General features: G+C 56.6%; 2 protein-coding genes across 2 annotated transcripts in view; both read right to left on the reverse strand.

Moving 5' to 3' along the window:
- LOC148646722 (sodium/potassium/calcium exchanger 3-like) overlaps positions 1 to 15225 on the reverse strand; it is a 173603-nt gene that overhangs the window by 62657 nt on the left and 95721 nt on the right. The gene's annotated exons all lie outside the window — the stretch shown is intronic.
- LOC148646727 (muscarinic acetylcholine receptor M1-like) lies at positions 414 to 2787 on the reverse strand. Its single transcript, XM_088608881.1, has one exon. It carries the CDS (start codon positions 2720 to 2722, stop codon positions 1082 to 1084), a length of 1641 nt encoding a protein of 546 aa, XP_088465007.1. The 5' UTR covers positions 2723 to 2787; the 3' UTR covers positions 414 to 1081.

The following is a 15225-nucleotide window of genomic DNA, read 5'->3' on the forward strand; positions in this document are numbered from 1 at the left end:
GTGCGTTTTAAACTTTTCTCCCCAGCTCTTTAACCGTTCAGCAGAATACTCGCATAAGTTACTGTGATGGATCACTTTTTGTAAGTAACTTGCCATCGCAGTCTTAAAAAAATAAAAGTTATGGGAATGCATGCTTTTCGTGCTGTCTCGCCAATCTGCCCTCAACAGAGCCGGCACAGGAACACGTCAAGGCTGAAACGTTAATGCCCAGAATTCCTCGTGACTGCGGGTCTATGAAATGTGTTGGATCTTCACTTCCTTCCTGCTGATGGGCAGACGTCAACCAAGACAGTAATGTCCTCTCGTCCTCCATCTGTGGATTAAGAAAGCGAGAGAGAGGGGGAGAGAGAGAGAGGGATGTCTGTGCTTTCACAGCCTCCCTGATTGGTCGTACCAAAGCAGAAGAAGGAGGATCGGAGCACAGGGCGCCCTTTATTGTGACCGAGAAAACTTTTTTTTTTCCGAAAGGACAGAAGAAAACCCGCAACAAGTCCAGTCCTGTACAGTTCGCCAGTCGCTGGTTGCCGGTTTTGCATTCCGGATCGTCTATCCCCGCCACCTCCCCCCCTGCATGCAGATCCCATCTTTATGCCTGGACTGCGCTCTTCCAGCCACGGATAACCCCCCCCCCCCCCCCTTGCTGGCCGCCCGCCCGCCAGCCCACCGGACTGGCCGATCCTCGGCCCGGGGCGATTCCGAGACGGGATTCCCGCGATCCGCCCTTTCCCCAGCTCTTCGTTCCCTTCTCCCCACGACAGCTGGGGGGGGGGAGGGGAGATCGGTTGGTTTGGCACCCCCCAAAAGGCTGGAGACCTCGCTGGCCGCCTCAACACTCTCTCTCTCTCTCTCTCTTGCCGGCCCGACTGAACGTCCCCAGCTTCCCTGAACCCGCTCACCTCACTTTGGACGAACGGGCACCCCTTTCCCAGAAACCCCCCCCCTCTCGCCCCGTTCCCTCGGCTCGTCGGCCCAGAACCACCCGGCTTTTGGGGGGGGGTGCGCAGCACGATTTGGGGGCATCCCTTCCCCCCCGCGGACGAGACCGCGTGACGGTCCCGGGACAGGAGGGGGGGGCGGCTGTTCAGACGGTGCTGCTGCTGGTTTTCGAGGGGCAGTAGGAGGGGCGGGCGCTGGGGTGGGGCTTGCCCCACTGCCTCTTGTCCCAGCGGCAGAACAGGAGCATCCGGAAGGTGACCCGGAAGGACTTGCTGCACAGGGCGTAGCACATGGGGTTGACGGTGCTGTTGACGTAGCAGAGCCAGTAGCCCAGCTGCCAGAGGGTGTCGGGCACGCACTTGTCGCAGAAGGGGGAGACCAGCACCATGATGTTGTAGGGCGTCCAGGTCAGGATGAAGGCCAGCAGGATGGCGCTCAGGGTCCTGGCCGCCTTCTTCTCCTTGATCAGGGACTGGCTCCGGCGCTTCTGCCTCTTGGGCGAGCCGGGGGACGAGCGGGCCAGGGAGGACAGGTTGAGGCTGTCCCTCGGGGAGGAGGAAGAGGAGTTGCCGGAGCCCGAGGCCCGCACCCGGGCCAGGCCGGGATCCGAGACGCCTCCCCCCCCGGCCTCCGCCGGGCCGCCGCCGCGGCCCGCCCGGATCAGGGGCACCCGGGCCACCATGGCGTAGACCCCCTTCGCCTCCCGCTGGGGTTCCCCCTCCGAGGAAGAGTCCTCCGAGCCTTCCTCCTCCCCGTTCCAGTTCCCGTTCCTGTTGGCCTCCCGGTAGGTCCTCTCGCCCTGCTGCGGCGGAGCCTTCCTCCTCCTCCTCCTCCTCCTCCTCCTCCTCTCCTCCAGCGGCTGCTTGGGCCGGAGGAGACAGCAGCCCGGGGGCTCTCCTCTTCCCCGGCCCGGGCTCTGGGGCCCGGCGGGGCTCTCGCAGCTGCTGCTGCTGCTACTGCTGCTGCTGGTGGTGGTGGTCCCGCTGCTGGCGCTGGCCCGCGGCTGGGGTCCAGGCGGTGGCGGCGGCGGCGCCGCCCCCCGGGCCTGCGAGCCCAGGAGGCCGGGCAGCTCCCTCGCCCGGTTCTCCGTCTCCCGGTACACCCGCCAGTAGAGGATGATCATGATGGTGACCGGGAGGTAGAAGGCGGCGATGGCCGTGCCGAAGGTGATGATGGGCTGGGAGAAGAACTGGATGGAGCACTCCTCCGGCGGCACCGTCCTGGTGCCCTCGGCGTACTGCCAGAAGAGGATGGCGGGGGCCCACAGGACGAAGGAGATGGCCCAGGCCAGGCCGATCATGATGGCCGCCCTGCGGGGGGTCCGCTTGGCCCGGTAGGTCAGGGGCCGCGTGACGGAGAAGAAGCGGTCGAAGCTGATGACCAGCAGGTTCATGACCGAGGCGTTGCTGGCCACGTAGTCCAGGGCCAGCCAGAGGTCGCAGGCCAGGTTGCCCAGCGTCCAGCGGCCCGTGATGATGTAGGTGGTGTACAGGTTCATGGAGACGGCCCCCAGCACCAGGTCGGCGCAGGCCAGGCTCAGCAGGAAGTAGTTGTTGACCGTGCGCAGGTGGCTGTTGACCCGGAAGGCGATCATGACCAGCAGGTTGCCGACGATGGTGACCAGGGACAGGGAGCCCGTGACGAAGGCGATCAGGACCACCTCCCACACGGCGTGGCCCCCCAGGGGGTCGGCCGAGCTGGAGTTGGAGGACGCGGCGGAGGAGGAGGAGTTTGTGAGGTTGGGGTGGGCGGGGAAGGGGGTGGGGTAGGGGTGGGGCAGTGGCATGGTGGGCGGGGCAGGGGGCGGGGCAGGGGGCGGGGCGAGAACTCTGGGCCGGCCCTGCTACGGGAGAGAGGAAAGAGGAGGGGATGTAGCCTGGGGCCTCATCTTCCCAAGAGCCAGTGAGCTTCTACGCAGACGTCTGGGGGGTGGGGCTCGACGCCCCCTCTGATCACTGGGGCCGATCTGCACGGGAGAAAAGAAACACAGTGGAATTAACAGCGGTCATCTGGCCGAGGTCACCTCGCGGCCCAATTCTAAACCCTGTAATGCTTCTACAGCAGCTGTTTTGAGCAGTCTCTGCGTGACTGGGATCTCTAGCCTCCTTCAGTTTCTTTTTTACTGCCTCCAGCAGAATCCACAGGAGTTCGGAATTAAGGAGGCGAAACGGATCCCGTTCAGTCCTGGGTCCTGGTTCTGGAGAGGTCAGAACGGGTCTCTGTCCAGCTCAGATCTTAAGATCAGACCACGTTATCGTCCCCGTACAGTTTCTTGCATCAGGGATGTGTCTTTTCTCAGACCCCAGCTTGCTCTCCAGGAGACACACAGACAGGGAGAGAGAAGCTGGGGGTCAGAGCGCAGGGTCGGCCATTTATACGGCGCCCCTGGAGCAGCTGGGAGTGAAGGGCCTCGCTCAGGGGCCCCAACGGAGTAGGATCCCTCTGCTGGCTGTGGGATTTGAACCAGCAACCTCCTAGCCAGAGGTGCAGCCACTGCTACCCGGACCAGCTCACTCTGAGCTGAATTATTGACTCCGGAGGTTCTCCACAGACCTGTTCCCAGAACGAGGTTCACTGCTGCCTCGTTTCGCTCAGCAAATAACCCGAACAGATGCTGTGCCTTTGTGCATCGCTTTCAGATCGGATGCTTGTCACCTCTTGTTCAGAATTCCACGAAAATCGGTTTGACGTCTGATCCGAAGGACGGCGCCTGTTTACAGTCTAGTGTCCCCCGTCACTATACTGGGGCATCAGGACCCACACGGACCGCAGGCTGAGCGCCCCCTGCTGGCCCCACTCACACCTCTTCCAGCAGCAGCCTCAGCTTTCCCAGGAGTCTTCCCTCCAGGTACTGGCCAGGCTCACACCTGCTGAGTCTCCAGTGGGGCTGCCAGCATCTGTAGGTTTCAGGGTGGCTGTCGAGTCCTGTTGCGTTTCCCGCAGTTCTCGGGTGTGTAATAGATATTTTTTTTCACTGCACAAGCTTGGTCTGGCCCACAGACGGACTACAGACTTATTGATAAATAACGCCGAGCCGGCGAGTCAAAAAAAAAAAAAAACTCCCTCTTCTGAGTCCGCTTGGAATATTTGGTAGTGCTGCTACGCAGACTGGCCACAAGGTGGCACCATAAGCTGTTTAATAAATAGATACGTCTGTGGTGCTGCATGAACTTGAGCTGGTTAATTTACCGCACTGTGAACGAAGGAAAAAAATAATACGTATGTGACCGCACATTGGTCTCTCTTCCCCTAATGACCAAATTATAGATTTAGTTGGGGGAGAGTGTACCTTTAGCACTAGTAAAGTCATTAGGGTAGACTGGTGGCTCTGTGGCTGAGGATCTGTGCCTGTGTCTGGGAGATTGCCGGTTCAAATCCAGCAAGGCCCTTCACCCCAGCTGCTCCAGGGGTGCTATATAAATGCCCGACCCTGTGCTCTGACCCCCAGCTTCTCTCTCCCTGTCTGTGTGTCTCATGGAGAGCAAGCTGGGGTCTGTGAAAAGACACATCCCTCATGCAGGAATTGTATAGGGCCGATAAAGTGATCTGATCTTAAAGGAGCTGAGAGCTGATCTTTAGTGAAAAAAAGATCACTAGTGAAAAAGCACCACTAACCACCAGCAGCCCCACTGGAGACTCAACAGGTGGGAGTCTGGCCAGTACCTGGAGGGGAGACTCCTGGGAAAAACTAAGGTTGCTGCCACCCAAATTCGAGGCTCATTCTCTTATTTTTAGAGTCTGGAAAAGAACCCCCCAAGGTTTTTAAAGCGCATCAACACGTCTTTTAGCTTCCGGTAGTTTCCCGCCTGTGAAACTTTTTTTCACATCTCAATTCGTCTTTAAACTTGATCAGTTTGACCCCCCCCGCCCTCATCGACCGTCCAGGCTGCAGTTTCGGGGCGGGTGCGTTTTTAAAAGCGAGCAACAGGGGGCGCTGTGTCACACGAGGCGCCGGCCAAGGAGGGGAGCGGTTGTAAACCAAGCAGACGTCGACATTGGCCAAACACAGCCGGCGGATTTATCACTCTCGGTGGAAAAGCGCGCAGCGTGATTTAACAACAGTCTGCCAGTTCGGGGTTTGTTTGTTTTTTGCGTAATAGAGGGAGGGAAAAAATGTCGCAAATAAAAACAAAACAAAAGTATTAATTTCGTGCGAAGCGAGCGCCGGGCTATGAATCAATTTAAAGGGCCGGGGTGATTCATGGGCGCTGAAGAGTGACACAGTCCAGACACTCGCACGCTGACGGCGCCGCCGGTGCGGACACGCTGCAGGCAGGAGCCGGGGGCTGGAGATTCCTTCAGCCCTTCTGGGAGCAGGGACTGTCCCCTCCCCTCCTGCACACAGAGCGGCGAATATCGGACACAACACCACTGCCTCACACAGTGTCTCAGCTCTCACCACTAGCCCACACTGCCTCCCTCTCTCTCTCTCTCTCTCCCAGTGTCTCAGCTCTCACCACTAGCCCACACTGCCTCCCTCTCTCTCTCCCAGTGCCTCAGCTCTCACCACTAGCCCACACTGCCTCCCTCTCTCTCTCTCTCCCAGTGCCTCAGCTCTCACCACTAGCCCACACTGCCTCCCTCTCTCTCTCTCCCAGTGCCTCAGCTCTCACCACTAGCCCACACTGCCTCCCTCTCTCTCTCTCCCAGTGCCTCAGCTCTCACCCCTAGCCCACACTACCTCTCCCTCTCTCTCTCCCAGTGCCTCAGCTCTCACCACTAGCCCACACTGCCTCCCTCTCTCTCTCTCCCAGTGCCTCAGCTCTCACCACTAGCCCACACTGCCTCTCCCTCTCTCTCTGCCAGTGCCTCAGCTCTCACCACTAGCCCACACTGCCTCCCTCTCTCTCTCCCAGTGCCTCAGCTCTCAACCCTAGCCCACACTGCCTCCCTCTCTCTCTCTCCCAGTGCCTCAGCTCTCACCACTAGCCCACACTGCCTCCACCCCTCTCTCTCTCCCAGTGCCTCAGCTCTCACCACTAGCCCACACTGCCTCTCCCTCTCTCTCTCCCAGTGCCTCAGCTCTCACCACTAGCCCACACTGCCTCCCTCTCTCTCTCCCAGTGCCTCAGCTCTCACCACTAGCCCACACTGCCTCCCTCTCTCTCTCCCAGTGCCTCAGCTCTCACCACTAGCCCACACTGCCTCCCTCCCTCTCTCTCCCAGTGCCTCAGCTCTCACCACTAGCCCACACTGCCTCCCTCCCTCTCTCTCCCAGTGCCTCAGCTCTCACCACTAGCCCACACTGCCTCCCTCTCTCTCTCTCTCCCAGTGTCTCAGCTCTCACCACTAGCCCACACTGCCTCCCTCTCTCTCTCTCCCAGTGCCTCAGCTCTCACCACTAGCCCACACTGCCTCCCTCTCTCTCTCTCCCAGTGCCTCAGCTCTCACCACTAGCCCACACTGCCTCTCTCTCTCTCCCAGTACCTCAGCTCTCACCACTAGCCCACACTGCCTCCCTCTCTCTCTCCCAGTGCCTCAGCTCTCACCACTAGCCCACACTGCCTCCCTCTCTCTCTCCCAGTGCCTCAGCTCTCACCACTAGCCCACACTGCCTCCCTCTCTCTCTCTCTCCCAGTGCCTCAGCTCTCACCACTAGCCCACACTGCCTCCCTCCCTCTCTCTCCCAGTGCCTCAGCTCTCACCACTAGCCCACACTGCCTCCCTCTCTCTCTCTTCCAGTGCCTCAGCTCTCACCACGAGCCCACACTGCCTCCCTCTCTCTCTCCCAGTGCCTCAGCTCTCACCACTAGCCCACACTGCCTCCCTCTCTCTCTCTCCCAGTGTCTCAGCTCTCACCACTAGCCCACACTGCCTCCCTCTCTCTCTCTCCCAGTGCCTCAGCTCTCACCACTAGCCCACACTGCCTCTCCCTCTCTCTCTCCCAGTGCCTCAGCTCTAACCCCTAGCCCACACTGCCTCCTTCTCTCTCTCTCTCTCTCTCAGTGCCTCAGCTCTCACCACTAGCCCACACTGCCTCCCTCTCTCTCTCTCCCAGTGCCTCAGCTCTCACCACTAGCCCACACTGCCTCCCTCTCTCTCTCCCAGTGCCTCAGCTCTCACCACTAGCCCACACTGCCTCCCTCTCTCTCTCTCCCAGTGCCTCAGCTCTCACCACTAGCCCACACTGCCTCCCTCTCCCTCTCTCTCTCCCAGTGCCTCAGCTCTCACCACTAGTCCACACTGCCTCCCTCTCTCTCTCCCAGTGCCTCAGCTCTCACCACTAGCCCACACTGCCTCCCTCCCTCTCTCTCTCCCAGTGCCTCAGCTCTCACCCCTAGCCCACACTGCCTCCCTCTCTCTCTCCCAGTGCCTCAGCTCTCACCACTAGCCCACACTGCCTCCCTCTCTCTCTCCCAGTGCCTCAGCTCTCACCACTAGCCCACACTGCCTCCCTCTCTCTCTCCCAGTGCCTCAGCTCTCACCACTAGCCCACACTGCCTCCCTCTCTCTCTCTCCCAGTGCCTCAGCTCTCACCACTAGCCCAGACTGCCTCCCTCTCTCTCTCCCAGTGCCTCAGCTCTCACCACTAGCCCACACTGCCTCCCTCTCTCTCTCCCAGTGCCTCAGCTCTCACCACTAGCCCACACTGCCTCCCTCCCTCTCTCTCCCAGTGCCTCAGCTCTCACCACTAGTCCACACTGCCTCCCTCTCTCTCTCTCCCAGTGCCTCAGCTCTCACCACTAGCCCACACTGCCTCTCTCTCTCTCCCAGTGCCTCAGCTCTAACCCCTAGCCCACACTGCCTCCTTCTCTCTCTCTCTCCCAGTGCCTCAGCTCTCACCACTAGCCCACACTGCCTCCCTCTCTCTCTCCCAGTGCCTCAGCTCTCACCCCTAGCCCACACTGCCTCCCTCTCTCTCTCCCAGTGCCTCAGCTCTCACCACTAGCCCACACTGCCTCACTCTCTCTCTCCCAGTGCCTCAGCTCTCACCACTGGCCCACACTGCCTCCCCCTCTCTCTCTCTCTCCCAGTGCCTCAGCTCTCACCACTACAGGAGATGGTGCTGAAACTGTTTCAGTTTTCTGGCTTACATATCACATCCTATTAAAGCTGCTCTCACTGGCTCATAGAAGATGTTATCCACGTTGGGCAGCTTTTGTAATACTGGGGCCAGTGACTTGTATACCCACTTGGCAAGTAGAAGCTATATGAATCCAGACTAACCTCACTACCTACATTTGCATAATAATTAGGAAATGATGTAAGTGCATCACAGTTCCAGTCTATTCCAAGTAGTATTCTGGATCTTTCTGTTCTTACACTCCACGCAAATTTGGAATTTCGTGTTGTTTTGAAGACTTGGCTGTACAGTACTGCAAGTCCTGCCCCTGCTCCGGGAAAGGAAGTGACACGCACGAGAGATGATCATGTGATACCCGTGAGCTCCACAGCGCCTGTCGGGCGAGTGCGTGCTGATTGGAGGATCGCCTTCTGACGTCGCGGCAAGCCGGGGGGGCTTCTGGGAATTTCTCAGTGTCCCCCACCCCGATTGATTCGCCTCAACCCGACAGTGCTTGGGGAATACGTGCCAGTGACATGACCCAGGTTTGAACCCGAGACATCTGGGCTGTAACACTCAACGGTACCCTGCAGGAGCCCATAATAACTTCGTATTAGTAACGTCTTGAATGTGTTCTCTTATGAAAAGGTTCATTTTCTTACATCTGCTCCTGAGCCAAAAGGCTTTGAAAAGCCGTACAGATTGCAGGTATCTTGAAACACAGAAACGCCAATGCCGGGACGTTTCTACGATCTCTGTGTTGTGGTGTTAATACAGGCCTCCCCCGCCTCGCTCAGCGTTCCTTCAGAGAGGACAGGAGAAGCTATGGGCAAGTTGCGACAAGTCACTGAACAAACAGGATCGCTGCAGTTAATTCTGTAAAGGGTAAACACAGAGGGGTCGGGCCCTAGAAATATATCCATCCGTTTCCTCACTGCTTTATAATGTTATAATAATGTAATGTTTCTTTATTAGCCCTATACAATTTCTTGCATTAGGAATTCGTCTTTTCGCATACTCCAGCTTTTCTCCATGGAGACACAGACACACAGACAGGGAGAGAAGCTGGGGGTCAGAGCGCAGGGTCTGCCATTGTACAGCGCCCCTGGACTAATTGGGGGTTAATGGTCTTGCTCAGGGGCCCAACGGAGTAGGATTCCTCTGCCGGCCGCGGGATTTGAACCGGCAACCTTCCAGTCACAGGCGCAGATCCTCAGCCACAGAGCCAACGCTCCGCCCATTATTATTATTATCCAGTAGAGGGTTGCAGAAGAACCCAGAGCCTATCCCAGCAAGCAACGGGCACAAGGCAGGGTACACCCTGGACAGGACGCCAGTCCATTGCAGGGCACACACAGACACACACGCACGCACGCACGCACACACACACTCAAGGGACACATTTTTCCAGAAGCCAGTTCACCTCCCGGCATGTCTTCGAACAGGGGGAGGACACCCATGTAAACCTGGGGGAGAACATGCAAACTCCACCCAGACAGCACCCCAGGTCTGGGTTTGAACCCAGGGCCCCAGTGCTGTAATAATAATAATAATAATAATAATTGCTTACACTTATATAGCACTTTTCTGGACACTCCACTCTAAGCGCTTTACAGGTCATGGGGGTCCCCTCCACCCCCAGCAGTGTGTACCCCCACCTGGATGAGGCGCCAGAACGCTCCCCACACCCCAGCTCTCAGTGGGGAGGAGAGCAGAGTGATGGAGCCAGTTCAGAGAGGGGGGTTATTAGGAGGCCATGATGGGTAAAGACCAGGGGGGGAATTTGGCCAGGACACTGGGGTAACACCCCTACTCTTCTCGAGAAACACCCTGGGGTTTTTAATGACCCCAGAGAGTCAGGACCTCGGTTTGACGTCTCATCCGAAGGACGGCGCCTGTTTACAGTCTAGTGTCCCCCGTCACTATACTGGGGCATCAGGACCCACACAGACCGCAGGGTGAGCGCCCCCTGCTGGCCCCACTAACACCTCTTCCAGCAGCAGCCTCAGCTTTCCCAGGAGTCTCCCCCTCCAGGTACTGGCCAGGCTCACACCTGCTGAGCTTGAAGTTCCTGTGGTCACATTCACCACTGTGCCTCCGTGCTGCCAGGCCATAACAATCTGGCATTTAAATGGCCACTGTCTTCAACATTTTGTCACATACTCATAATTCCCAGCCATCCATAATGCTGAGGTCTGAGCTCGCAGGACAGACCCTTACTGGAAACTATAAGGACTCCTCGATTCCTTGAGTGTCCTTTGTGTGCAGAAGCACTGGAGCAGGTCAGGGAAACGACGGGATTTCTTGTTGCATGTGGAAGTTTCAGCATTTTGCGACGGGCAAAATTTCCAACAGTTGTCAGTGTTACACTACAGACCTGACACCAGTGCTGCAGCAGTGATCCAGAAGCGGGTGGAACGTTCATTAAAGACATGATTTGGATGTCTTACACCAGGGATGACAAAGCCTGGTCCTAATCGCCTGTTACTTAAGGATCGGAAAGGCAATTTACTGATCAATTAAGCAGGGCCGTTTGTTCAATTAAGTGGAATATGGCCCTTGTGTCTGAAGACAGTTCTATTTTTTTTTCCTCTAAATGATCTCTAAACTACTTAATTAACAGTCCCTGATTTCAGAGCTCATTTTTTAAATTGGGTTCAGGTCGTTAGAGAGTGAGGATTTAATGGTTATCTATAAAACCTACTGGAGTGGGGCTCTCCAGGACTGAAGACCCCCCCCCGTCTTACACACAGAGACTAAAGGAACCGAAGTACTTTTAATTTTGAGCAGAAGGGATTTATGCTATACAAATATTTTGAATCCTACTGGCACAGGTGCTCCAGAATGAGGCCTACACACACCGAGAACTAGGATCCAGAGGTAGTTCTTCATGAAAAGGCATTTTAGCCTGAGAACAAGAGGCACGTCTTTATACTAAGAGGGGTGGGTGTCTGGAACAAGATGTCCAGACATGTTTGTGAGACGGATTGCCTTTCAGAAACAGCCGAATAAGCTTCCCGGATTAACAAACTACAGCATTAGTCAAGTATGAGCGAAGATGGCCTGAACAACTCCTCATTCGCGAAAGAAAAGCAACGGGATTATTAAAACAAAACCTCTTTTGGCTCCTGCCTCAGCTGAGTTCTTGAACAAAGGCTTAATGGCCTCTTGAAAGGTCTGTGGGGCTTGTGTTTGGTATCAACTCTATACCCCTAAAATGCAACCAATCAGACTGAAAGGAAATTATGCTCTTTGTGGGGGCGGGTCTGACATAGGACCCCCTCCTACTGTGGGTGTGTCTTCTACAGTGTTACACCCACTCTTGGTGTATCCAATGCTAGGACACTCCCATTATGGGTGTGTCTACTATATTGTTACACCCACTGTGGGTGTGTCTAATACAGTGCTACACCCACTATGGGTGTGTCCGGTACATTGGCACTCCCATGGTGGGTGTGTCCGGTACATTGACACTCCCACTATGGGTGTGTCCGGTACATTGACACTCCCACTGTGGCTGTGTTTAATCCAGTGTCATTCAAGTAAGACCTGAGTTCATGAAAAGTCTAAACACGTGGGCCCGATCAATGAAGTGCAGTCATCAATCTGAGTTACGGAGGTGCAGAGCCCAGCCGGAATGGAAACCAGCAGACACCCTGATCCTGCGGGATCAAGGCTGGGGACCACTGGCTTCACAGGTTAGCGGAGCGCCCCCATCCTGGGACACTCCCTCCCAGATTCACTGGCAGTCATGCAGGGAGAGAGAGAGAGATAAATAGGGAGGGAGGGAGAGATAGGTAGATGGAGAGGGAGGGAGAGATAGATAGATGGAGAGAGAGGGAGAGACAGATGGAGAGGGAGGGAGAGAGAGATGGAAAGGGAGGGAGGGAGAGATAGAGAGGGAGATCGAGAGGGGGGAGGGAGAGATAGATAGATCGAGAGGGAGGGAGAGATAGAGAGGGAGGGAAAGATAGACAGATGGAGAGGGAGGGAGAGAGAGAGGGCGGGAGGGGGAGATCGAGAGGGATGGAGAGATTGATAGATCAAGAGGGAGAGATCGATGGAGAGGGAGGGAGAGATAGAGAGAGAGAGGGATATAGGGAGAGGGAGGGAGGGAGAGATAGATGGAGAGGGAGGGAGAGATAGAGAGGGAGGGAGAGATAGATGGAGAGGGAGGGAGAGAGAGGGTGGGAGGGATAGAGAGAGAGAGGAGGGATAGAGTGAGAGGGGGGAGAGAGAGAGGGAGGGAGGGATAGAGAGAGAGAGGAGGGATAGAGAGAGAGGGGGGAGAGAGAGAGGGAGGGAGGGACAGAGACAGGGAGAGAGAGAGAGAGAGAGGGAGGGAGAGAGAGAGGGTGGGAGAGATAGATGGAGAGGGAGGAAGAGATAGAGAGGGAGAGAGAGAGAGGGAGGGAGGGACAGAGACAGAGGGAGAGAGAGAGAGAGAGAGAGAGAGAGAGAGGGAGGCAGGAAGGAGCTCACACCCGGACCTGGACTACAAAGGCAGGGATCAACCGAGGTCAATATTCTGCTGGTTGGCATGGCGCGAGGGCCGGCTCTCTAGGTGCAGCGTGGGAATGGCCACAGCGCGGCCTGTACACAGGACCAGCCCTGCAAGACAAGCATTGCGTTGCACGGGACAGCGGCACGCTGGGCCGAGGGCGTGTCTCTGAACAGGGTTACATATTTGAACAGGCTGACAACTGCTTGATTGATTTTTCTCCTGCGGTTTGAGCTTTAAATAGCAGGTGGCTTGTGTTTGACTATTTATAGCCTGCTCCAACACAGAGCCTACATCAGACAGGTCATTAAACCAGCGGAGGTTATGCAGCCCACCTAACGCGGGCGGCGGTTAATCGATCTCTGGCTCTCATCCAGCTCCTCTGGTTTGTACCTGGTTTGGCAGTAAGGCCGGGCGGCGTGTTCCACCCCCCCACCACCCTTTGTGTACAGACGCGCCTTAAAGGCTCCCATCCAGCCGTGTCTTGAAAGAAGCCAGGGTACTCGGTTCAACACCGACATGGCCGGGAGGCTTGTTCCACGCCCCCACCACCCTTTGTGTAAAGAAGGACCTCCTTAGTTTCTACAACCAAAGCAAGCCGATTCACTGCGGTGACCATGAATATAACTTAATAGAGCTACTCCAATTGCAGGATAAAATATCAGGACTCACAGCCCACCGAATTGAACTAGAAACAAGAGACATCTCTTTACTCTGCTGTTACCCTGCTGTTATTTTGAAGCCATCCTCTAGATGAACTTTGTTGGATGCATTTCAGAAATGTAAACACTTTTAGTACTTTCCTATACAATCTCAATCCCAGAGTTAAAGAGATTCAGTTCCTTTAAATCTGCTGTTGTAAATCATTCCCTGGTGCCCTTCTCTGGATTGATACCAGAGCAGCTGAAACCTTCTTCTCCAAAACAGGCTGCACAGTAGGGCAGTGCTGAGCATTGCTGCCTCACCCAGCGCTGGGGGCCCTGGGTTCAATTGCACATCTGGGGTCCTGTCTGGGTGGAGTTTGCATGTTCTCGCCATGCTCATATGGGTTTCCTCATACAATCCAAAGGCATGCTGGTGGGTTAAGTTAGCTTCCGGCAAATTTGTAACTGCTATGAGTGTGTGTCCTGGGATGGACTGGCGTCCCACCCAGGGTGTGCCCTGCCTCTGGCCCATGGCTTGCTGGGAGAGGCTCTGTACAGCATAGAGCGATTCGAAAATAGAATAATCAAAGACTATTTTCACTTTGCCAGTGTCTTTTCCTTGCTCTGGTCCAGAAGCTGCTCTCTGACCGGATAACAACATCGTGCAGCTCTCAGTTTAGATCTGGCCTGGGCTGCAGGGCAGTTACGAGACACAGCCTGAAAAGGCCCTGAGCCCCGCGGGGGAGGATCGGGGAGTCAGGCCTTGGACCGGCCACATCCAGCAGAGAGCGCCACACCGTCGCCCCGGCAACTGCGTCAACAGCTCCAAATACAGAAGTCTGCAGTGTGGGCTAGTGGTGAGAGCTGAGGCACTGGGAGAGAGAGAGAGAGGGAGGCAGTGTGGGCTAGTGGTGAGAGCTGAGGCACTGGGAGAGAGAGAGGGGGGCAGTGTGGGCTACTGGTGAGAGCTGAGGCACTGGGAGAGAGAGAGAGGGAGGCAGTGTGGGCTAGTGGTGAGAGCTGAGGCACTGGGAGAGAGAGAGGGAGGCAGTGTGGGCTACTGGTGAGAGCTGAGGCACTGGGAGAGAGAGAGAGGGAGGCAGTGTGGGCTAGTGGTGAGAGTTGAGGCACTGGGAGAGAGAGAGAGAGGGAGGCAGTGTGGGCTAGTGGTGAGAGCTGAGGCACTGGGAGAGAGAGAGGGAGGCAGTGTGGGCTAGTGGTGAGAGCTGAGGCACTTGGAGAGAGAGAGGGAGGCAGTGTGGGCTAGTGGTGAGAGCTGAGGCACTGGGAGAGAGAGAGAGAGGGAGGCAGTGTGGGCTAGTGGTGAGAGCTGAGGCACTGGGAGAGAGAGAGGGAGGCAGTGTGGGCTAGTGGTGAGAGCTGAGGCACTGGGAGAGAGAGAGGGAGGCAGTGTGGGCTAGTGGTGAGAGCTGAGGCACTGGGAGAGAGAGAGAGAGGGAGGCAGTGTGGGCTAGTGGTGAGAGCTGAGGCACTGGGAGAGAGAGAGAGGGAGGCAGTGTGGGCTAGTGGTGAGAGCTGAGGCACTGGGAGAGAGAGAGGGAGGCAGTGTGGGCTAGTGGTGAGAGCTGAGGCACTGGGAGAGAGAGAGAGGGAGGCAGTGTGGGCTAGTGGTGAGAGCTGAGGCACTGGGAGAGAGAGAGGGAGGCAGTGTGGGCTAGTGGTGAGAGCTGAGGCACTGGGAGAGAGAGAGGGAGGCAGTGTGGGCCAGTGGTGAGAGCTGAGGCACTGGGAGAGAGAGAGAGGGAGGCAGTGTGGGCTAGTGGTGAGAGCTGAGGCACTGGGAGAGAGAGAGAGGGAGGCAGTGTGGGCTAGTGGTGAGAGCTGAGGCACTGGGAGAGAGAGAGAGGGAGGCAGTGTGGGCTAGGGGTGAGAGCTGAGGCACTGGGAGAGAGGGAGAGAGGCAGTGTGGGCTGGCGTATTTCGGCTGGCGTTTTCTCTGGGCAGGGAGCTTTGCTCTGTTAGAAATGCCTCGTTAATTGTCATCCCTGTATACAAAATAATGCAGTCTCTTTCCATTTTGCGTCTTTGTTGAAAGTAAGCAAACGCGTGCCAGTCATTATTCGCAGGAGCTGGGTTTTTTTTACACCACCAGCTGGAGAGGATGAGGGTGAGGGTGAGGG

This window comes from Lepisosteus platostomus, chromosome 16 (genome assembly GCF_059453375.1).
Source record: "Lepisosteus platostomus isolate fLepPlt1 chromosome 16, fLepPlt1.hap1, whole genome shotgun sequence".
NCBI classification, from domain to species: Eukaryota; Metazoa; Chordata; class Actinopteri; order Semionotiformes; family Lepisosteidae; genus Lepisosteus; species Lepisosteus platostomus.